At 42.1% G+C, this 22,666-nt stretch overlaps 1 protein-coding gene and 1 long non-coding RNA gene across 3 annotated transcripts in view; one reads left to right on the forward strand and one right to left on the reverse strand.

Annotated features, from left to right (window-relative positions):
* Nucleotides 1-10,643, forward strand: part of LOC102143061 (uncharacterized) — a 25,246-nt gene extending 14,603 nt beyond the window's left edge. The window contains exon 4 of the long non-coding RNA XR_279993.5: nt 8,124-10,643. This is a non-coding gene — a long non-coding RNA (uncharacterized lncRNA). The remainder of the gene's footprint in view (nt 1-8,123) is intronic.
* The window catches only part of ZNF704 (zinc finger protein 704), a 252,153-nt gene continuing 238,845 nt past the window's right edge, over nt 9,359-22,666 (reverse strand). The window contains exon 9 of one of the 2 annotated variants that reach the window (XM_045398430.3): nt 9,359-22,340. In XM_045398430.3, the coding sequence (XP_045254365.1) occupies nt 22,229-22,340 (112 nt within the window). In that variant the 3' untranslated portion in view covers nt 9,359-22,228. The remainder of the gene's footprint in view (nt 22,341-22,666) is intronic. The other variant, XM_073999048.1, reaches the window with a different exon arrangement.

Here is a 22,666-nt window from a genome sequence, read left to right on the forward strand (position 1 = left end):
CCACCTGCCTTGGCCTCCAAAAGGGCTGGGATTCCAGGTGTGAGCCACTACGCCTGGCCTGGCCTTCTTGAAAGCCCCTTAGTGTCACTGCCTTAGGAGGTCCTCAGGAGACATCTGGTTTCCCAGGCCTCTCCCTGCTGCTTGTGGCTCATGTTAAGGGAGGTGGGGAGAGGGTGATGTGAAAAGTCCTTTGTCTGCACTGTCCAGGACAAAATAACCACGTGTGGCCATTTTCATTTAAATTAAACTAATTTAAAAATTCATTTTCTCTGTTACATCAGCCGCAGTTGAAGCACTTGGTGGCTGCCGTATTAGACAGTACAGAATGCAGAACATTTCCATCATCACAGAAAGTTCCATGGGACAGCACTGTCTTCTCACCTCTCCCTGCTTCCTTCCTTAGTTCTGGGTTCCTTATCCTCCCTGACACACACACACACACGCACATGCACTGCCTGACTGTCCAAATTCCATTTGTGTATTGCACAGAAAAATGGGCTATTCAGGCTGCATCTAAAGGGCTTTTCTTTCCACTAAAGAAGAATTGTCAATGTTCTCTGAGGTGTTTTCCTAAAAACCAAAGACCTGTCTGCTTTGGGAAGAATTATCACTGTCTCCCAGAAGGCAGAAGTGTCTACAGTCCGTTCTTGTTTCTCTAAAATTATGACATTGGTTTTCAAATGTGGCACATTGAAGCCATTTTATTACTTTATCATCATACGGTGGATAAAGAAGTACAAGAAGTTCTAAGTCAAATCCTTTGTTTATTTGGCTATAAAAAGCAAAGAGAAGAAAATGAAAAAAGAATTACAGCTCAGCCTTAGGCACGACATCAGCTTTTAAATGGAACATATTTGACTTGTACTGAGGAATAGTCTGTCTGCACTGTGTTGAATAATTTGCCAGATGGCCGTCCAAACAAATGAACTGAAGCAAAACAGGCCAGATTTATGGTTTCTTTGCAGTCAAAAATAACTTTTCTATTATTAAAAGTAAATAATTTCATATTGAGGTGCTGTGGCTTACATAAGAACAATTTGTATTGAGAGGTACGCTAGAAAATAGAGTTATACTGCAGAAGTCAGTAAACATTTGCCTCAAGAAGAGATTATTCATTTTGTCTAAGCAATGCGCCAAGGGTGTATATTTATAATCAGTTTTTCCAATTGATCATCAGATTGTAAAAATTCTAGTACCTAAGCTTCTACTGAGACATTTATTGCTGGATTTTTCTCAGAAAATCCTCTTCCTTCCATTGCTATCACCTCAAAACAAACAAAAACGTAAAAAGGGAGATGCATTCTTTGAGTAACCCATTTTATAATTTTTTATTTTTTTGCAGGAAGATCAGACTCCATGTAACTGAAGTGGCCTTGTAGTTTTTAGTTTTTATTCTGTTTATTCATTTAACAAACTTCCTTTTTTTCTTTTTTTCTTTTTTTTTCTTTGAGATGGAGTCTTGCTTTGTTGCCCAGGCTGGAGTGCAGTGGCGTGATCTCGACTCATTGCAACCTCTGCCTCCTGGGTTCAAGTGATTCTCCTGCCTCGACCTCCCGAATAGCTGGGATTACAGGCATGTGGCACCATGCCTGGCTACTTTTTGTATTTTTAGTAGAGATGGGATTTCATCATGTTGGCCAGGCTGGTATCAAAACTCCTGGCCTCAAGTGATGTGTCCACATCGGCCTCCCAAAGTGTTGGGATTATAGGTGTGAGCCACCATGCCTGGCACCTTTCTTTCTGAGACAGGGTCTCACTATTGCCCAGGCTGGAGTGCAGTGGTGTGATCTCAGCTCACTGCAACCTCCACCTCCCTAGTTCAAGGGATCCTCCCACCTCAACCTCCTGAGTAGCTGGGACTACATGTGTGTGCCACCATGCCCAGTCAATTTTTGTATTTTTTGTAGAGACAGGAGTTTCACTATGTTGCCCAACTGGTCTCGAATTCCTGAGTTCAAGCAATCTGCCTGCCTCGGCCTCCCAAAGTGCTGGAATTACAGGTGTAAGCCACCACACCCAGCCTCATTTAACAAACTTTCAGATACATTTTGATGTGTATGTCCTTCTAGGCAAGTGACAAGTGGGGGTGGGTGCCATTAGGGCTGAATTGCGCAGGGACCCACGCAAGCAGCATTGGCAGGATTTAGGGTGCATGAAGAGTGCATTGAAAGAATGCACTAGTAACTGGGGGAGACTTGTTAGGTGCCATTAAGAAAGTACAGGCAATAGAGGATGGTGGCTTCCACTCAGGTGGGAGCAGTGGAAACAGAGAATTGAGGCAATTTAAAAGATATATAGGAGATAAAATCCACTGGACTTCGTAATGGATTTGCTGCAAGAAGTGAAGGAGAGAGTGGTGTCAAAGATAACAGTGGGGTGAGAGGAGCCCATGATACTGCAAGGTAGTCTAGTTGGAGGAAAAGAATTCCAGAGAGGCAGTGAGAAGAGCACCAGAACAAACCTCTGGTATGGTCTCACCAAAGGGATATATGACTGGAAAGTGGGAGCAACGCCTAATATGTTGAGTGGGATTTCCAAATAGAGTGAGCTGCGCCCTGCTTTTCAGAGCATGCTCCAGGGAGAGGCCATCATGGTGCCAGAGGGGCTGGGCAAGGGAGGTAGTGTGGCATGGCAAAGTCTAGATAGGTCAAGAAAGCCCTTGAGTTTCCTAGGGCACCAGAGAGAGGCGGGAGGGTTGAGGCAGGGCCGGACACTGGAAGGGTCCTTAGAGAGTAATGTGGGATATGTCAGTAGATGTGGCATGGGCTGTGCCCCTAGAGACCACAGCATGACCATGGCACTAAGAGTGGGTGATGGATGGTAGGAACAGAAGTCCAAGGACCTCATGGAATGGTTTTCTCTCCAGTGGACCACAGTATATATGACTTTTGGGGATCAGAGACCATCAGTCTCACTACTTCCTGCCGAATGATGCATAAACGGCCATAGGAAAAGGGGAAGGGGAAATTGGGTTGACTGAGTTAAATCAGGAACAAAAGAGCCTTGAGGAGATCCTAACTTGGTAACAGTTCAGTAACTTGGAGAACGGCTGGGTTAATCATAAATGAAGTTGACATTAGTCAGCATTTGGAAAAAAGAATACATTCTGAAGGCCAGGCAAGGTGGCTCACGACTGTAATCCCAGCACTTTGGGAGGCCGAGGCGGGTGGGTCACCTGAGGTCAGGAGTTTGAGATCAACCTGGTCAACATGGTAAAACTCTGTCTCTACTAAAAATACAAAACCGGGCGTGGTGGCGCGCACCTGTAGTAGCTGGTAGTCCCAGCTACTCAGGAGGCTGAGGCAGTACAATCGCTTGAACCTGCGAGGTGGAGGTTGCAGTGAGCCGAGATGGCATTATTGCACTCCAGCCTGGGCTATAGAGTGAGACTGTGTCAAAAAAACAAAAACAAAAACAACAACAACAAAAAAACAAAAACATTTTGAGCTTTACCTTATAGCAAAATATTCTAGATAGTTAAGAAAAAATTAGTATAAATAAAAGGCAAAGAAAATATAAGGGAAATATTATTTGACACCTGAAATGTGAGAGGCCTGTCTAAGCTGTGGGTGGGCTGTGAAATTTTAAAGCAAACCACTGACAGATTTAATGATACAAAGATTTTAAAATATGCAAGCAAAAATGTGTCATACCTGAATTTAAAATGCACGTACATTGCAAAAACAATTATAGCAAATAAGACAGAAGTTTAAATTCTAACAATAGAAAGAACTCCTACTAATACATAAGGAAGGGTTAAGATCCCAAAAGATAAATAGGCAAAGGATGTGAACTGACAAATTGTAAATATAAATTGTAAATGTCTGACAGAGAAAACTGTTTAACATAATTAGCTTTTATTTAAGAACTACAAATTGACTGGTCATGATGGCTCACACCTGTAATCCCAGCACTTTGGGAGGCCGAAGCAGGAGGATTGCTTGAGACCAAGATTTTGAGACCAGCCTGGGTAACACAGTAAGACCCCCATCCCTACAGAAACATAAAAACCATAGCTGGTTGCAGTGGCACGCACCTGTAGTCTGGCTGCGGAAGGCGGAGGCAAGAAGATCATTTGAGCCTAGGAGTTTAAGTTTGCAGGGAGCTATGACTGTGCCACTGCACTCCAGTCTAAGCAACAGAGCTAGATTCTGTCGAAAGAAAAGAAAGAGAAAGGAGAGAGAGAGAGAAAAAAAAAGAGAAAAAGAGAAAGAGAAAGCGGGAGGGAGGCAGGGAAGGAGGAAGGAAGAAAGAAGGAAGGAAGGAAGGGAAAAAGGAAGGAAGGAAAAATTAAAACAAGGATGACATGCTTTTTAATATCTATCAACTTAGGACAGATTTTAAAAAATGATAATACTCCTTGCAGATGAGCCTACAGAAAGACACTCATTCACTTTGCCGCTGGGAGAGTAAATTGAGCCAAATCATTTGGATAGTAATCTGGCAACTGTAGTAAAAGTTTAAAAGAGTATAAAATTGGAAACAACATACATTTTCCAAATAGGAGAATATTTAAGGAAATCAGTGTATATCTACATGCGGTACTATTACACAGCTATTGAAATGAAGGCATTTGAAAATATTTAATGATGGGGGAGTTGCATATGCTATAATGTTAAGTGACTAAAGGCAACATGCTGAATTATATATACAGTGTGATCACAACTATGCAAATAAATATGCATGGAAATAGCTTGAGAAAAATGTATCAATCTACCAGTGCTTATTTGTGAGGGTGGTAGTTATCTGATACTCTTTCTACTTTTCTGTACTTCTATAGTACAGAGTTAACTTGAAACATTAGAAAATAATATTTGTTAGAAATAAAAATGTACTTTTAGCTTACTACAGCTAACTAACGGCTTCTGCTATAATGGTTCAAGATGCTTTTTTGAGACTGTTTTTTTTTTTTTTTTTTTTTTGAGACGGAGTCTCGCTCTGTCGCCCAGGCTGGAGTGCAGTGGCCGGATCTCAGCTCACTGCAAGCTCCGCCTCCCGGGTTCACGCCATTCTCCTGCCTCAGCCTCCCGAGTAGCTGGGACTACAGGCGCCCGCCACCTCGCCCGGCTAAGTTTTTGTATTTTTAGTAGAGACGGGGTTTCACTGTGTTACCCAGGATGGTCTCGATCTCCTGACCTCGTGATCCGCCCGTCTCGGCCTCCCAAAGTGCTGGGATTACAGGCTTGAGCCACCGTGCCCGGCCTAGAGACTGTTGATTACTCAGAGAAATACTTTGGGGGAGCCAAAAAAATACTTTCATGGCTCTCAATATGTGCCAGGCAACATACTAAACACGTTACACATATTAACTCATTTATAACTCCCGATACTCATATGAGACAGGTCACATTATTATCCATATTTTATGCTGCAGGAAATTGAGGCACACAGAGGTTACGTAATTTCTCCACGGTCACACAGTTAGTAAATGGTGAAGCTGGGATTTGATTTCAGGCAGTATTGCTCCAGTTTTCCTACCCTCTGTGCTCGGTGAGGCTATGTTTAAGATAATAAGCAACCCTTTTTTAACTTTATTTTTGAGGTAGGGTCTCACGCTGTAACCCAGGCTGGAGTGTGGTGGTAGAATCTCGGCTCACTGCCGCCTCTGCCACCCAGTAGCTGTGACCACAGGCGCTCACCACCACACCTGGCTAATTTTTTGTGTTTTTGGTAGAGATGGGGTTTTGCCATGTTTCCCAGGCTGGTCTCCAACTCCTGACCTCAGGTGATCTGCCCATCTTGGCTTCTCAAAGTGCTGGGATTACAGGCGTGGGCCATCACACTTGGCCCCTTTTATAACTTTAAAAATAATTTTTTCATAGGTGATTTTCAATGGCCTAGATAATAGATAACCTTATCTTTCAGAAAACAAGTAAACAATGGAACTTTATGAAAACAAACTGACATCAAACAATACTAAAATGTCAAATGATATTCATGGTCATGAATCTCCTCTGTGAACCAAGGGAGTTAAATTAGATGATCTTTCAAATCCCTCCTGGGTGTAATAACCCATGACTGTATTTATTAGCAAGAAAAATGGGTTTTGTATCCTGTACTAGAAATGGTAAAATTATTTCTTCCACCAATCATTTCCTTCCTAACCTCACACCGTTTTTTTTTGTTTTTTTTTTGAGGCAATGTCTTGCTCTGTTGTCCATTCTGAAGTGCAGTGGCACAAACAGCTCACTGCAGCCTCAATCTTCCTGGCTCAAGTGATCCTCCCATCTCAGCCTCCTGAGTAGCTGGGACTACAGACACGTGCTCTCATGCCCGGCTAATATTTTTATCTTTTGTAGAGATGGGGTCTCCCCATGTTGCCCAGGCTGGTCTCAAACTCTTGGGCTCAAGTGATCTGCCCACCTCCACCCACACTTTATTATTAGGTTGGTGCAAACATAATTATTAGAGAAACTTCCATGTGGGCCCGAACAGTACACTCTCACCCCTCCCAGTTGGTTGGAGCAGGGGAAGATGGCTCTCCCTTATTAGGCCAATCAAATTCTCTCGAGTTTGGAATTGGTGCTCCAAAATTCTAGTCCCCTCTTGACTGCATGCATTGGGAGGTCATGTAGGCCTCTGCTGGCCATTTTCCACCACGTGCTGGAAGAGCAGAAAAGGCAGCTATGTAGGGTGAGGAGGGAAGAGACCCTAGAGAAGAGAGGAGTCTTGATCCTGCTGCCCCTGGAGACTGGATGACAGGATGGGACTGGAAGGGCAGTGTGGCTGCCTATTTCCCAAATCCTTTCTCACTCCTGATTCCAGGCCTCTATGTGGCCTGACAACATCATCTGACCAAGGGTCCCACAGAAGACACCATGTGTCCTTTCAGTAAATCCCCACTTGTGTTTGCTTGGTCGAGTTTGAGTGGGATTATTACTTGCAGCCAAGCACATAAAATGCATGGGTGCAGCTGGTTTCCAGCACCTCTGGCTGTAGCCACAAGGAGAACAGTGAGCAATTTTCCTTTAGCTGAGCTAGCTGAGCCATTCTGCAACATCTGACATGAATTGTTTTTCTGGGATGATCTGGGCATTACAGTGAAATCAGCTAAAGGAAGGAATGTATCAAAAACTAGGAATTGCTGTGCAGATGATATTAAAAGAGATTGTGAGCGACCTGCTAGCCAGCTGGCTGACTGAAGGCTTTGGCCTGGGGTCTGAGGCTAGTTTGCAGGTTTAATTTGGAGGTGAGCACACTTGATTGTTTTCAGGTTACCCAGGCTTACTGTGCTTTGGAGAATTGATTCACAACCAACAAACTTGTGAGAAACTCATGGATCAGCCCACAGGCCAGCGTCCTAATGCGCAGGGAGATGCCTGTGTTGTTCAGAGCATTAGGTCTCAACCGTGCGCAGGGGGCGCCCCTGGTAACACAGGGAACTTCCCTGTGCCAGGCACTTGGCCAGTCCCTGTGCAACACTCTCCAGCCTTGTGCTGTGCTCTGTCCCTCTTGCTCTTGATACCATAGATGCCTTGGCTGGAGCTGGCTGGAGCTTGTCAGGCATACTTGCATATAATTAAATAAAAAGATATAAATGGAATCAAGTCCCAGAAGAAACAGTTAAAGAAGTCAAACGTGGCTGCTTCTGGGAGCATAATGAAGGGGTGAAAAGGGACAGCAGCAGGGACCTGCTTTCACTGTAAGCTTTTTACTACCCTGATTTTTTTGTAACTGTGTGCATATATTACACAGATACAAACAAATAAACGATGACTATCATACCCAGATCCTTCTCCTAAAATAGTGTCTATTATGCCTTAATGCCAGCCTGGATTCTCTCTCCTGTGTTACTGACACAGATCCTAATAGTCTCATTCCATTTACTCTGCTTGCTTGTAAGAGCACAGGCCTATGTTGTAATTTATTTCCTTTAGAAGCATTCATTTTTGTTCACTTATTTATTGAATTGCTATGTGCAAGGCATTTCTACATGAAACAGTAACCATGTGATTGCACACTTTGTCCTGTATTGGCTAATTATTATGTAATTAATATAGTCATTTGGAGTTGGCCATTTTGAGAATGTACATATTCTAAAGAAACTTTAAAAATGTGGCTTTCCAAATAAATGTCTATGCCAGTCTTTAAAATGTTTCCTTATTTCCTCTGCTTTGTTCCAGCACTGGCAGGTTGAAGGCAGAAAGCACATCTGAAGCCGGAAGAAATGCTGTCTGAACAATTTGTTCATCCATTCATTAAAAAATGTATCGATCATCTATTATATGCCTGGTAGAGTATGACACAAAGTGGGTAGAACACACAGGACATGGTCTTCACCCTTAGGAAATGTAAGTTCTTGCAGGGTATTTTTTGAGGGGAAGGTAGCTTGCATTTTTACACTAAAAAAAATCATTACCTCCTCAGCTGTTTGCTGCAGCATCCCTTTGTATAGGATTTAGTAAAAACTTGTTTTGCAAATGTATGCTATCCACACAACTTTGCAGGACAACATCGAAGGCCCAGATTCTCAGTATCTTTTTCTGCTGCCCTGCCCCTGAGGGTTCTGCCGTGTCCCGGTCACTGAGACCCGGAGAGCCTCTGGGACCCTGGGAGCAGAGGGCTGGGGAGGGGCGCACTTGCAGTCTGAGCACAGTATGTGGAGGCTGCTATGCCCATCCCTCCTCCATGGCAAATGTGGGCACTGAAAGTCAGCTTTGCAGAAACCCACTTTCAGGAGCCCGAGGCCTGAAGATGACAATTCCAGGCTGGCTTAGCTTCAAAATAGGTATTATTTTCCCTCTGTTTGCCACGTTGTCTACTTGTTTGGGACAAAAGTCAGCAGCACAAGGTCAGCAGCTAACATATCTGGACAATCATTGCTAAGGCTTGCTAAGGGAATGGGTTGAAATTGTCATTAGCAGGGCTGAACATGAGGACACATGCCTTCCACGTTTCTAAAAATGGCCTTGATTGGCCGGGCGCGGTGGCTCAAGCCTGTAATCCCAGCACTTTGGGAGGCCGAGGCGGGCGGATCACGAGGTCAGGAGATCGAGACCATGCTGGCTAACACAATGAAACCCCGTCTCCACTAAAAATACAAAAAAATTAGCCGGGCGAGGTGGCGGCGCCTGTAGTCCCAGCTACTCGGGAGGCTGAGGCAGGAGAATGGCGGGAACCCGGGAGGCGGAGCTTGCAGTGAGCCGAGATCGCGCCACTGCACTCCAGCCTGGGCGACAGAGCGAGACTCCGCCTCAAAAAAAAAAAAAAAAAAAAAAAAAAAAAAAAATGGCCTTGATCATGAAGACATCTCCTTGGTTTTGAACTATTTTTACAACTCTAGGTAAAACCCCAAGCCCCAGCGAGCCTTTCTTGGTATACATTAGTTATCCTTAATTAAATAAATGGTTTCCAGATAGAAGCAGATACACAAAAACTTTTATTAAGTGGAAGTTAGACTTACTTCATGGTAATTAACCAGTTACAAGTGCATTTAAATTCATGTGTGTAGACACTGTAGAAGTCAAAATGGTCTTTTGAAAGTCCAGTGTTCTGGCTCTGTGCCAGTGCAACCCCAGGTAGAACCATCCACAAAGTAAGTACAGGTCAACGATGATATCAGACTAGATTGGCAACACCATATTCATTGTTACAAGCATTACAGAACAGAAAAGTCCAAGGACCAGAAGACGATTACTAAAGTGATTCTTACTATAAGCCTTTTCTTCTACTTAAATGCTTCCAGAGGACCAGTGTAGCAAATCCTCAACTCTGGGGGGACAGAGCCACTTCTGCATTTTACACTTAAATGGGCCACAGAAACTGTAAACATTTGGTGGTCTCTTGATGCCCATTTCAAGTAGATGCCAGCTGTCCCCTTGGGAAAGTGCAGTTTAACTGGTGTGAACATTGAACATTGTACATCTTCGATCTGAAAATTTCCTTCTGTTTCAATTAGCACCAGTTTATTTAAAAATATTTTTCCTGGTGTTAAATATTTAGGAAACATTTTTTTTAAACAAACACACAAAGTCCAAAACAATGGAAAGCAACAGAAATTCAAAAAATTGTTTTAGAGAATAGCATTTAGAAAAACAAATGATTTAAACATTCAACAAATCTATGTACAATGTGCCAGAAGCTGGCAAGGAGCATGGCTGAGGAACAGTCAGGTAAAAGGTTTATCAACCTGAACCTCCACAGGCTGTATTTACAGTCAGATAGGTATTCAGAAATGTGTATCAGAACATCTGGATTTGGCTAAAAATAATATAAAAAGACACATTGCCCCTCCCCCAATAACTTCTAATTAGGTAGCAAACAATCCAGTATAACCTTAAGTACAGGTTTAGAAATGTGTGTGTGTGTTTTCCCCCCGTCCCCGTATTTTACAAACAGTTGAGAAACTTTCTCAATGGACACTGAAGAGAACCAGAATGGCAGAGAGATGGAGTTATTTCCACATTGTCAGATGAAGGAAAATATATTTTTTCATGCTGAGGAATGTAGTAAAGCACTGATTAAAGAGATAATTATTAGGGGAAAAGGTTTCATGAAAATATGAAATCAACAAAAGGGCTGAAGAAATTTGTGTATATTCTATGTAGACTTTCCAAAATATAAGTAATTTTGAAAAAAGATATGATTTGCCTTGCTGGACAATATTTTCATATTTTGTTCTTTGAAACTATAACCGAAACCCCTTGAAGAATATTTTTTTTCTGGGATTGAGAATTAAACCCAACAGATAAAACCTATGCCATTTTTATCCAATGAAATATTCGTTCACTTCATGCAGTTTCATTTGCTTGTTAATCCAGTGTTACTAGAACTTTTAAACAACTGGGCACATTTTCTAACAGCCAACATTTCCCATTGATGCTTAAGGAGTAAAAAATAAACCATCTCCCATTTATTCATCTTAATGATGGAATTTTTTAGAGCCTGATGTTTCAGAGTAAAGTTTCAATCTTTAAAAACATCAAGTAGGAGAATATAGATGGGCTTCCCATATCCCCATAAGGATATGTATCCAAGTTTATTTTGAATAATTTGCAATTGTGGTAGGTAGCTATGCAAAAATTTACTTGGATTCGATACAAAATACATGCTACTCTTTGAAAATGCATAGTTTATAATTTTATACATTCATTCACTAATATTAAAGACTTTTGTTAAGCAAGTACTTACCTCTGAATGGTGGTAAGATTGTATTTCAAAAGATCTCTAAACATTGGACAGCCACCTAGCTTTTGAGTTAGCACTCAATGACATGTGAATGCCAGTCATTTTCACACGAGTGTCACGCAGGAAGGACTGCTGTTTTCTCTTCATTCCTTCTCCTTTACTTGTTTAGCAGGCACTAAAAAGCAATGCTTTCTACTGATTGCATTTCCACTAAATACCCCATTTTAAATATTTAATAATTTCATTTTAATATTTTAGATTTAGTGTAGAAAATTCAGAAGATGGCTTAATTTTTAAAAGTTTCCTTAAACATTGTCATGGACTAAGGGCAACAGAGGTTTTGTGATTACTGTTGTTCTCTCTCCAGTCTTCTCATTTGATAAAATGACCGTAGGTCACTCGCAGTTGCATCTGATGATAGTCATGAACCCTTTGGGACCTAGCGATTTTTTCTTATCCTGAGTTCTTCTTCTAAGTATATAGGATTTTGATACACAAAACACTTTGGAAACTATTCTAGTGTCTGGTTATTCCAGAGAGCCTATGTTTAAATGGCTGATCACTGTCCAACCATTAATTACAAAAATAGGAATTTTAGGGTGTGTTGTAGGAAAATATTGATTCAGGGAATTTTTTTTTTTAAACATGTATGATCCATATTCCTGGGTTAATTTACACCCAGGACATTTTCAGTTATCGAAGTCATGGGACTAGTATGTTTTGGAGATTTTTTAGTTCTTCCCTAAAAAGCTAAGTCTTTTCTAAAGCTTTCTACCAATGACCAAGGAGGTTCCCCCAACAGTCGGCCGACAGTGAAAGGAGGGGCTTTGCTATCATCACAGGTGTTGGTCACATCACAGCCACTGATTTCCAATAAGAAGAATATGGAAAAAAGGTTTAAAAAGTAAAACAAGGGTTGTAATCTGCAAAGTTATGCATTGCCCCTCAACCTTTTTTGGGAGAGTATGGGTAGCTTATCATTAAACTCCACTGTAGATCCCTGAGGGGTATATTCACACTCTGGCAGCCGCTCTTCCTCTTTCCTCTCAGTCACAGCCATCTGTGCCCAAAACATAGGAAGGGGGCTCCAGTGGAGTGAGGGGCAAGTGCTTAACAACATGAGTGGACTGGAGTCCTCTTCTCTTTCCATAAATACGAAATTATAACAATTATACCCTGCAGGAGCCACTTCCTTTTCACATACTAAAGGCCAATTCTGCTTTCATGCTCTGTAATTGTGGGCAGAAGTCAGAGCCTGGAGTAATTAAACATGGAGCCCTCTTGCTCTGCCCTCACTGTCCCCTCCTAAAGTGGAACCCAGCTCACATTCCTGGTTCTGATCACTCTATTAGCCTCGCATGTGGAAAGGACCAGTAGGGTTGCTGACTTGCACAGCAGGCTTTGAGGCACAGTGAAAGGATTAGCTATCTGCCTTGTCATTCTTTACAGTGAGTCTGAACAAATCTTTTGTGATGAGCGTGGCTGGCTGTCTGCTAAGCCGCTCTCCTCATGATCACCTAAAACCGTTCAGACAGATGGAATATTTCCCCCGAAGGAAGGGGCTAGCCACATTGACTGAGCCTTACATCTCAGTCACAGTAATATTTATCCCCTTGCACCTTAATTTAAGAGAGAGAAAGCAGTACCACAGAAACAAGAATGTCCCATCAGGGGCTTTAGAATTGAAAAAACATTAACAACAGCCTGGCCTCCAGCTCAGGGAAATGAGGGCAAAGGGATGGGTAATCTTTCAATAGCAAATTCACTGGGGCTTGCCAAGATGGGGGAAAGCAAGACTGGTAGCTGGAATGGGGACTGTTCTCTTTTAAGGCTCAGTTTCTTCTCTAGAGTGCTGGTTTTCCTTTTAAGGATTGTAGAGAGAATTCAGAAGAAATAGATGAGCACCTTTGTTTTTTTCTGTTTGTTTAAAGCAAATTTCCTTCTTTAATGGTAGTCTCACTCCATCCCCCAGGTGCAGCGGTGCAATCTCGGCTCACTGCAACCTCTGCCTCCCGGGTTCAAGGGATTCCCCTGCCTCAGCCTCCCAAGTAGCTGGAATTACAGGTGTGCACCACCATGCCCAACTAATTTTTGTATTTTTAGTAAAGACAGGGTTTCACTCTTCTTCTGTTTTCACTCTTTCTTTCTTCCTCTGTTGGCCAGGCTGGTCTCGAACTCTGACCTCAAGTGATCCATCCGCCTTGGCCTCCCAAAGTGCTGGGATTACAGGCGTGAACCACTGCATCTGGCCAACTCTGGTTAATTTTCTGAATTAAAAATTTAGGGAAATGGCCCTAGCAAGATAATGTAATAGTTAGACTTGAGAATTAATTTTTAGTATTTTCATGATATAAATAAATCAAGGGGATCTTCTCTTTGGAAGTTGGTAGTTAATAACTATGTGGATGGTGCCTAACATGAAAGAACATTTTTAAAAAACAAGGACTACAGTTTAATCACCATCTCCACCTTCTTCCAAAATCTACAGTTACCTGCTTTTGAAACCATAGCTTTCTCTTTCTTTCTTTCTTCATGGGTCTTTCTACATCCTGTTATTGTCATGGCAATGGTGCTACCAATGATTCTTTTCCATCAGAAGAGGAAAGCACTAAACTGCTTCCTTCTCCAACACTGTATTACTTTAGAAACATAATAATAAGTATTATTCATCAAGAACCCTGTTCATGATGTAGGAGTCTGGCCAAAATGTTTTTTTTGAGACTCCTTCTAGCTCCATGACTCAACTGCCTGTGAATGACTTTACTCCAAACTCAAGATGTTACACCTGGTAAATTAATGGGAGAAAGGTAAGATGAAATCCATTCATATTTTGGACTGCTTTTTAATCATTCACAATGAAAGAAATCTCAGGCATTGCCAATGTCATTTAAATTGCATTCATATTTAAACATGACTTAACCATATTACCAGGCGTTTCCAACTCTGAGTTTACAGTATGTTTTGATTTGATCATTACAGATTATAAATTTGAGCTGGTTTTAAAATTTCTGGCATTGACTTAAGTTTATATACATAGCAAATGTTGTATGCTAGCAGCAAAATAAATTTTCCCCAAGGAGTCAAAACTTTTACTCAGAACATACATTTAGCTAATAAGCTCCTATAATTAACTACCAAATTGGCTGAAATTTAGGGATTAGAGATCCGCTATAGTAAAGGGATTCATCTGGGGATAAATCAGTTTGCACTTGGCAACATGACTAACGGGTGGGCTCTTTATGTCTATGCTGAAAGGCCTGGACTGAAAAGATGGTTTGAGAACATGGTGGGTCCCTGGGTCTTCTTACGTCCCTAATCAGTCTGGAAGACTAAGGTCTGAGCCAGGCCTTTAATGAGCCCTTTCCCTCTTCCTTGCAAGCAGTACTGAGGCTGACTTAGGTTCAAGACTACTCTGGGTTGGCCTTGGAGGTGGGTATGTTGATTTTAAATATTCCTATTCTACACTGGGTTCTTACAGAGATCAAATGGAATAGTGTATGTGAACGAGACGGATTTTATTACATACGTGAAAAGGTCAGTGATTATCCCAGTACCATCAGGACTCCGATGTAAGATACAGTTTAAAATAACTTAGTCCATCTAAATGAAGGAAGCAACTTCTCATTTTTTCCATGACACATTTATTCCCATTTTGCTTTTGTCCTCAAAGATGCTAGAGTTTTGTATGTGGAAAAATCTCCTTTTGAGGTTAGTGGACACTCCGAAATAACCTAAATGCCTACCAGTTCTGAAGCAAGGCTTCTGCTGTATCATAGGTGAAGCAGGGGTAATTTGACACGGGAACGAAGACTCATGAGGCAGGATGGAGAGGGAAGGAGTGTGGGGAGGCTGGCAAAGGGCTTTGGCACAAGGAGGCAATGTGTGCTCGCTTCAAGCTTCAGAGGCTCCTGGCCACCTTCTCGGAAGGCACGAGGCTGCTCTTTGCCAGTCCCTCATCACAGTGGCCACGGTAGAAAACAGTAAGAAAATTAGGATAACAGTGATTCAATGCTTTGTGGGGCCCGGCCTGGGCAGGCCAAAAGGAGGCAGAGTGAGAGAGCTGGATAACTCAGCGTATCTCTATTCAAGTCTGCCATGAGAATGATATCCGGGGAGAAACGATCTCTTTCCCCTCTTTTATTTTAGTTGCCCAGATAGTGCCGACATGCGAGTTTGTGGGGCTGATGGATGAACCTGACAACTGTGGAATGTGAAATCCACTTTTCCTAACAGTTGAAACTGGGGGCCGCAGGCTGCACCTGCCTGTCTACAGCTTCTCTTTGGTCTGCATAGTGTTGGCCAAGAGTTTGAGTTAGTTGTCAACACTTACGTGCCAGGTAATATCCTATTTCCAAGTCAGAAGATCTAGCAGCCCTGGGCCTGATTTCTGCATGGTTCTGATTGTCTAGAGCTGAGTGTGGGTGCCCCTTCAAAGAGGGCATGTGTTCTCCAGTTCAACCTGGTCTTCACCATTCTTGTGTTCCTCTTTGCCTGATCCACATCAATCATTTACAGAACTTGCCTGGTCCTTCTGAGGCACTGACATTTGCAACCTCTCCTATATAGAATTAGGAATCTTTTGGAAATGAGACTCATTTGGTTCAAAACCGCACAGCAATAAAAACTTCTTGGGGACTTTAACGCTAATAATGGAGGCATTCCAAGGAGTGAAAACAGAGATTTGCAGGACTCCTCATCTTAAAGACCAGGAGCCAAGGCTGTACATGGCTTTCCCTAACTCTGTTCATTTCTAGTCCTCAAGTGTGCAGATTCTAAAGCCTATTTGAAACCAAGGTCCGAGTGACCTTCTGACCACCTCATAAGAGCTGCCCAACGGGTGTATGGCTGTTCTATCTCAGCTTTGCTTTTGATGTTATCTGCATACTTGGCTAATTAGGCTAGCTTCTGGATTACTACAATCTTAGAAAGAAAAGATGCTTTCTTGTTTTAACAGTGAGTGGGCTTGAAAAAACTGTACAGCATTATGAAATGGTTTTGGCAAAGCTCTAAGTTATTTGTGCAGTTTTAATAAACTCTTCACGACTCCCTTCTGTTTCCTGGTTCTTGGGAACGCAGTCACTTTCTGATCACAACCTCGTGTGCCTGCTAGTTCTTCACAGTGAAAAATCAAGCACTTGTTCTTTTTCTTTTTTTTTTTTTTTTAAATTTTCTTTTTTCTTTTTTCCCTCCACTATATTTTGGAAGCACTTGTTCTTATGTGGAAATTACAGTTATATAGTTAGTGCTGAGGACAAAATTATTTTAAACACTACTGATCACCTAAGAATTCTATCTTTGGGCCTATCTACTATGATTTTAGGAATTTCCACCAAATGATACTTGCTGGTTAAATGCAAGTATCTGTGGTTCTGGTAGGTCAAGTGGTAAACTTGTCTTTGTGACAAAGAATTTATCATTTTACACTAAAAAATTTATAAGAATATTTCTCCCATGGCCTATAAGCATATCTATTAACATTTTTTAGATTTAAAATATATAAAATGACTCTTCAGGCATCTTTTTCCATACTTTGAAAACACACCGTTAATGATAAAAGGAGTAGCTGTTGCTATTTTGATTCTCTTATAATACCCATTCCATCTGATCTGTATTTCTACCCTTGCTGCAGAGGGTTAATTAAAAAGATATGCATCAAAACATTTGCTTAAAAGAGACATAGCCCTTTGTTTGGTGAGCCAGAATTACTTATAATATTAACACTTCCTGTCTGGTAAAATACTATATTTTAAAAAATAAGCTACAATGTATAAAACCAAGGTCATTTCTCGCAAAATGTCTGTGTTCTTTGTGATTACAAAACACTGCATCTTGTAAAATATTTCCAGTTAACTTGAGAAGTAGAGTATTGATGCTTATTACCAAAGTGTCATGTCTCTTAGAACTGTAGAAGCCTAACCAGTATATTTCTTGTTTTATTTGGAAAATTAAGTTATAATTGTTTTTGTATTTAAAGATTACATTTTGCCACAACATATTACCATGGTGATTCTCAGACCCACAACAAAAGTTATAAAACATGAGATTGTCTTCAAAAAAAGGAACTATTTACAAAACAGGACCAGAAGTAAAATTCCCATTTTGGTTCCTGGTCCTATGACAGATATACCTTTTAAAGCATGTATATCATTGGATATGGGCTTTTTCAAAGTCAATCATAATAAGCAAACCAGTTGGTCTTAAATACATTTTATAGTTTCTTGCTCTATTGGTGTGCATTACTCAGTGATACAACTGGTACCTAAAAAAAGTGCTAATCTCATTTTATTTACTGACTTCAGGTTTGGCTAGTTACAATGCAAAAAAGACACAAGAAACAGTTCTGATATGGAGGAATCCTCACAGGTACAAAGAACAGGGACAGTCCATGCCGCTGGTAGGGCTACTTTCTTAGAGAAACGAAATTTCCAATTGACCCGTGTGCCCGGGGCATTCTCCAAAATGATTCACATTCTCATTCATATTCATGAATCCTGCTCTGTTTCCACTCATTTGTATGCACAAATTCTTCCCCGAGTTCACACAGGTCAGTGCTACAGAAGATGTGGTCGATAGCAATTCTACAGGGTCATGAGAAAAATCAGCACCTTGTCCACAAGAGTCCATGGAAGTTTGTTTGCTAACATGCTATTAAAGCAAAATGTACATCGTTTACGGCTTGCTTTCACCTACAGAATTCTGCTGATAGCGAATAAACAGTCATCCATTGGGTAATGATAAAAAGAACCAGAAAGGCTTTGTATTCACAATTACATTCAGAAAAAGCCTTACATGAGTCTAGGAATATCCCCCACCCGGCCCCCACCCCCAGGCATTGCGCCTGTGGTCCAAATATTAGCCTTAGGCTACGGGTCAGCTACGAACCGTTTTCCCAGGGCACTCCCCCACGCCTCACAAATGTCAGTACTGTCCAGTTCACGTAAATTTGTCTTGAAATGATACCATGTTCATTTGAAAAAAAAATTGTTCTGAGTAGAAAAGACTTTAGTGACAACAAAATTCTTCCTAGTTTTAGGAGTCTCCAGACCTATGTTTGCATGCCCTTTATTTTTCCCTGAGGAAATGAATATTATTTACAGTATTTTGCTACTATTCTCAAGGTATTCTCTCTTATATGTACAACTCTGGCCACTTTTCTCTGAACCTTTGCAAGTGAATGCTGCACTTTGGAGTCTGATGAAGGGGGAACACGGATTCAGCAGTGCCAGCTAATTCAGAACCCAGGGCTGCTTTCAAAAGTGTGGCTTAGTGTGACACCAGAAACAGCAGACTTAAAACTCCAGTGATCTTGAGATTTAATGGAGGACATTTCAGTTTTAAAAATCTTTTGCAACATATAGACATGTGGCTATCTCTTTGAAAAGTTTTTAGAAAGGTCAAGAATTGTGTCATTCTCTATTGAAAATTTTCATCTGCAATATGGTTATGTTCAGGCGGGAATTGTCTAACGAAAGGGCACCTTGTTGGTGCCTGGAGCTGCCGCTGGGCACTTTGCAGCTAAGCGCACACATTCTTGGTCAGAAACCCACGGCTTTTTTCCTGACACTGGCTTTTGCCAACCAAGGGAGAAAACTTTTCAGCTAGTGTGGTGGAGAGAAGTCCGTATCTGCTAGAGATGGCCCGCTCGGGCTGGGCACAGCAGCTCTGCACCCTTGGCCAGAGGTACTTCCCTTCAGGTCATTCTCTCCTTGCCTCAGGCAGCTGCTCCCAGAGGAGACAATGGCAGCTCCCTGGGAGGTGCTCAGGGATGGTGACCACTAGCTGATCAGCACCAAGAAGATGAGCAAGAGCCAGGTGTCCACAGACGTATTTTACCTCCCCCCTGACCCCCTTGCTACCTGTGTGTTTTCTCCAGGTTGTCACACTGCCTCCCACCAGTGCAGCACACATCTTCCGGGAAGGCCCAAGGCTTAACACCACTGCCTGCTGGCCACTCTGTTTCGTCACTGTCTGGAGAATGTCCTGTCAGTCACTATGAAATGACTTCTTTGGAGAGAGATGAGAAAACTTTTCTGAAGGTTGGGGTGTCAAAGGAGAAAAAAAATCAAAAGGCTCCATCATGCCTAACTTAGAAATATTTCGGGACCAGAATCCATTGTTTTGCATGTCTTTTGCACAGACAGGCCTCCTCTGAGCTCCCTGCGGTGGCCAGGGCTCCAGTTCCGCCGCCAGCCTGCTGTGGGAGCAGTCTGCCCAGCCCTCCCCCTCCTCCCAGCCAAACGAACACATACAGAGAACTTGGTTCCACAGCGATGGCATCCAACGAATGTCTGGCTAATTTGGCACTTCATTTAGTTCCAAAATATAACAAAATAAAGCTACATTAAAAAAAAAAACAACCTAACTTGCATGATCAGCGGTGTATACTGGAATTCATAGCTTTCAGGGTGGCCTGTAAGGAGTATAATCCCTTTTCTTCAAGACCAGCCACCTGTGGTCTACTAGTTATTCCATGCATTGGTCCAGGGAATATGTGTCTGTGTCTAGGAAGGTACTGTGAGGGTCTGTCTGCACCTGGAGCCAGAAAAAAAACTACACAGAGCCCTGGGCTATCAGGCAGAAAGGAGCCCCAACTTGGGCAGGAGGCACAGAACTATGTGAAAAACACTTTAGAAAGGAGAAAAGATCCCAGGGAAGCTACATTCAGCTTTATAGTTCTGCTTACACCTGTGCACTGGCTGCACACTAGGTAAGGACTGAGCTTGGCTCAGCTAAGCTGGAGCTCAGCACTACTCATGGGATATATATCTGGGGGTGAAAGCCACGGGGCTTTGCTCCAGGACTGCTCCATAGCAAAGATCTCTCCCTCCTTGTGTTTCAAAGTTCTGGGATGGGGGATGGATTTTATACTTCATTACTTGAACCTTTTTCTATTAGTAACAGTCCCACGATCAAGGGCCAGAGAGCTTTGCTGAAGAGAAAAACCTCTGGTCCAGGAGTATACCCTATCATTTAAATACATGGTGAACTTGCTTAAACAGGTGACCAGCTCTGGCCTCCCAAGGCCATTGGGCAATATGGCCATCGCTCAGGGCTTCCTGGACCAGCCAGAGCATCATCTCACATCAGTGGTGCTGCATGGGGGGTGACAGGACACCAGGAGGAGAAAGGACATGCTAGAGTAGAAGAAACAAACACATTTCTGCATTTTAAAAAATGTCATTTCCTGGCTGACCTTGTAAGTCTAAAACATACAGTATTGCTGGTGCTGTGACTAGTACTGATTGGTAATCAAGATGCAAAATTAGATGAAGCTCTTTTACTCTTCTCCTAAAATAAATGTTTTTAAAGAAACAAATAAATGAAGAAAAAACCAGGATCTCTTCCAAGGAATAATTTTTAAAAATTTATATGAAAGTTTAAGAAATAAAAGTCCCATAATATGTGAATGCACAGATCGTGGATGTTGCGCTGTAGAACCTCCTTATACTTTCTTTTGCTTGTATATAAAAAGAATATGTCATTACTAGATGACTTCTCTCTATGCTTAAAAAAGTGTATGTACAATCTCTAGACATATATTAAACTTTCCTCTGTGCAATTTCATTTAACATTCCTATGGCTGATCCCATGTCCCCTGTCCCTATACAGTGCCTCCTATAAGGTGCTCTTCCTACTTTGCATAGGTATAGGAGAAATAACTCTTTAGCAGGGCAATTGAGAGTAGGGTAGATAGAGAATGAGCTTATTTATAGGGCTTGACGACTCCCCTCTCCCCACCACTATCCTCCAAACAAGCAAACAAGCAAGTTACAAAGTCCAATAAATGGAACACAGTGCAAGCCCTGGCCCTACTAAATTAAGAAATTCCTATACCTACATGCATTTTCCTTTTGATGTTCTGTATGTTCCCTTTTGAGCGAATTCTTAAATGAATAGCTCCAATATTTTTATAAGAAAAAATTAAGGTTTGACAACCTTCCATTTACTCACATGTTTATATTGTTCATTAACTCAGCTCCCAGACATGCTAAAGCATAAAACCTATAAAAGTGCACTCAGAATGGAAGTGGTTTGTCGACCTAACATGACTTTCTGAAAAGGTGGGGCCGTGTGGGCTGTGCTCTGCTATCTAAAGCAAACCTGCTGGGACAGTTTGAAGTTCTCTACCTCTTCTGAAATCAGTCAGTGGTGGAGCTTGGAGAGAAGGAAAATGACCCATTAACCTGGCTACAATCTTGACAGACAAGCAGTAACAAATAGCTCTGAGTTGCCATTTGTGTCACATCCCTGAAAGAAGCATCGAGGCTTACCCAGATGGCTACAGGTGCCAGTTCTTGACTGAGTTGTGGCAGGTAGAGAGTAAAATTAGCTGTGCTGCCTCAGGGGAAGAGCTTCTTATGGATCCAAGGAAGACTCCTAGATGTTTCCCAACAGTGACAGCTGGACTTCCTGAACTCAGCGTGGGGCTGAAGTCTGCTGGTGATTTCCGTGGACAATCGCTTCTCGAGTTTATGCCATCTGGGGGCCCTACAAGCTAACAGCTCTACCATGGTTCAGTTTGGGGTCATTCTTAAAAACAAAACAAACAAAAAGACATAGAAAAGATGTCCAGAGTGCTGCGCTTTCTTGCAACACATCCTGACATATACTGCTCCAAGAAGTCAAATGGAAAATAGGGAAAAGATTATTCACAACAAAAGTAGGTATTGTTCTTTGTACAAATGCTACTGAATAACCTGTAGCTTGTTTTTTAAGTGTCAAAAAAATCTTGGAAATGGCATAATTCAGAAAGCTTATCAAAATATGCCTCCTTTCTAAGTAAAATGGGCTTTGTTGGTTCAATTGCTACAGAAGTCCACAGTTTTAAATCTAGACATACAGCAAAAAAGTTGACTTTTCTTTTGAAGGAAAAAAGCTAGTTATAGCTGTTCCAGGCTGGGTTCTCAGTAAGAGCAACTTTCTTTTGTCATAGGTGGTAACTTAAACAATTTTTCTGTGTTTTTGCTGTTATTCCTCCAAGGTTCCTGAAAGGGCTTTTCCCAGCTTCAACTGTGTTTTATTCAGTAGGAAAAGCTCTTTCCAACACCAGGAGTGGGAAGCCAGGGCAGGGGCGGCTCAGGCCCCTCTGCCTGGGGGTCTCTCAGTCGAGGAACCTCTGGCAGGCCTTCTTCCAGCGGCAGGCGGTACACCACATGTCTCGGTTCTCCATCCCGTACACCTTCCGACATTTTTTGCCCTCTCCCCTGGGCTTCCTGTAAGACAGACGAGGAAGGTTAGTTTAGTGGGAGGAATTCCATGGGCATTCTATGGACAGCTCAAAATCCCTTGAAAGAGTGAGGGGGAAAAAAAAAGGCTGGCCATGGTGGCTCATGCCTGTAATCCCAGCACTTTGTGAGGCGGAGGTGGGCAGATCACCAGAGGTCAGCAGTTTGAGACCAGCCTGCTCAACATGGTGAAACTGTCTCTACTAAAAACACACAAAAATTAGCCAGGCATGATGGCAGGCACCTGCAATCCCAGCTACTCAGGAGGCTGAGGCAGGAGAATCACTTGAACCCGGGAGGCGGAGGTTGCAGTG

Source organism: Macaca fascicularis, chromosome 8 (genome assembly GCF_037993035.2).
Source record: "Macaca fascicularis isolate 582-1 chromosome 8, T2T-MFA8v1.1".
Classification (NCBI taxonomy): Eukaryota; Metazoa; Chordata; class Mammalia; order Primates; family Cercopithecidae; genus Macaca; species Macaca fascicularis.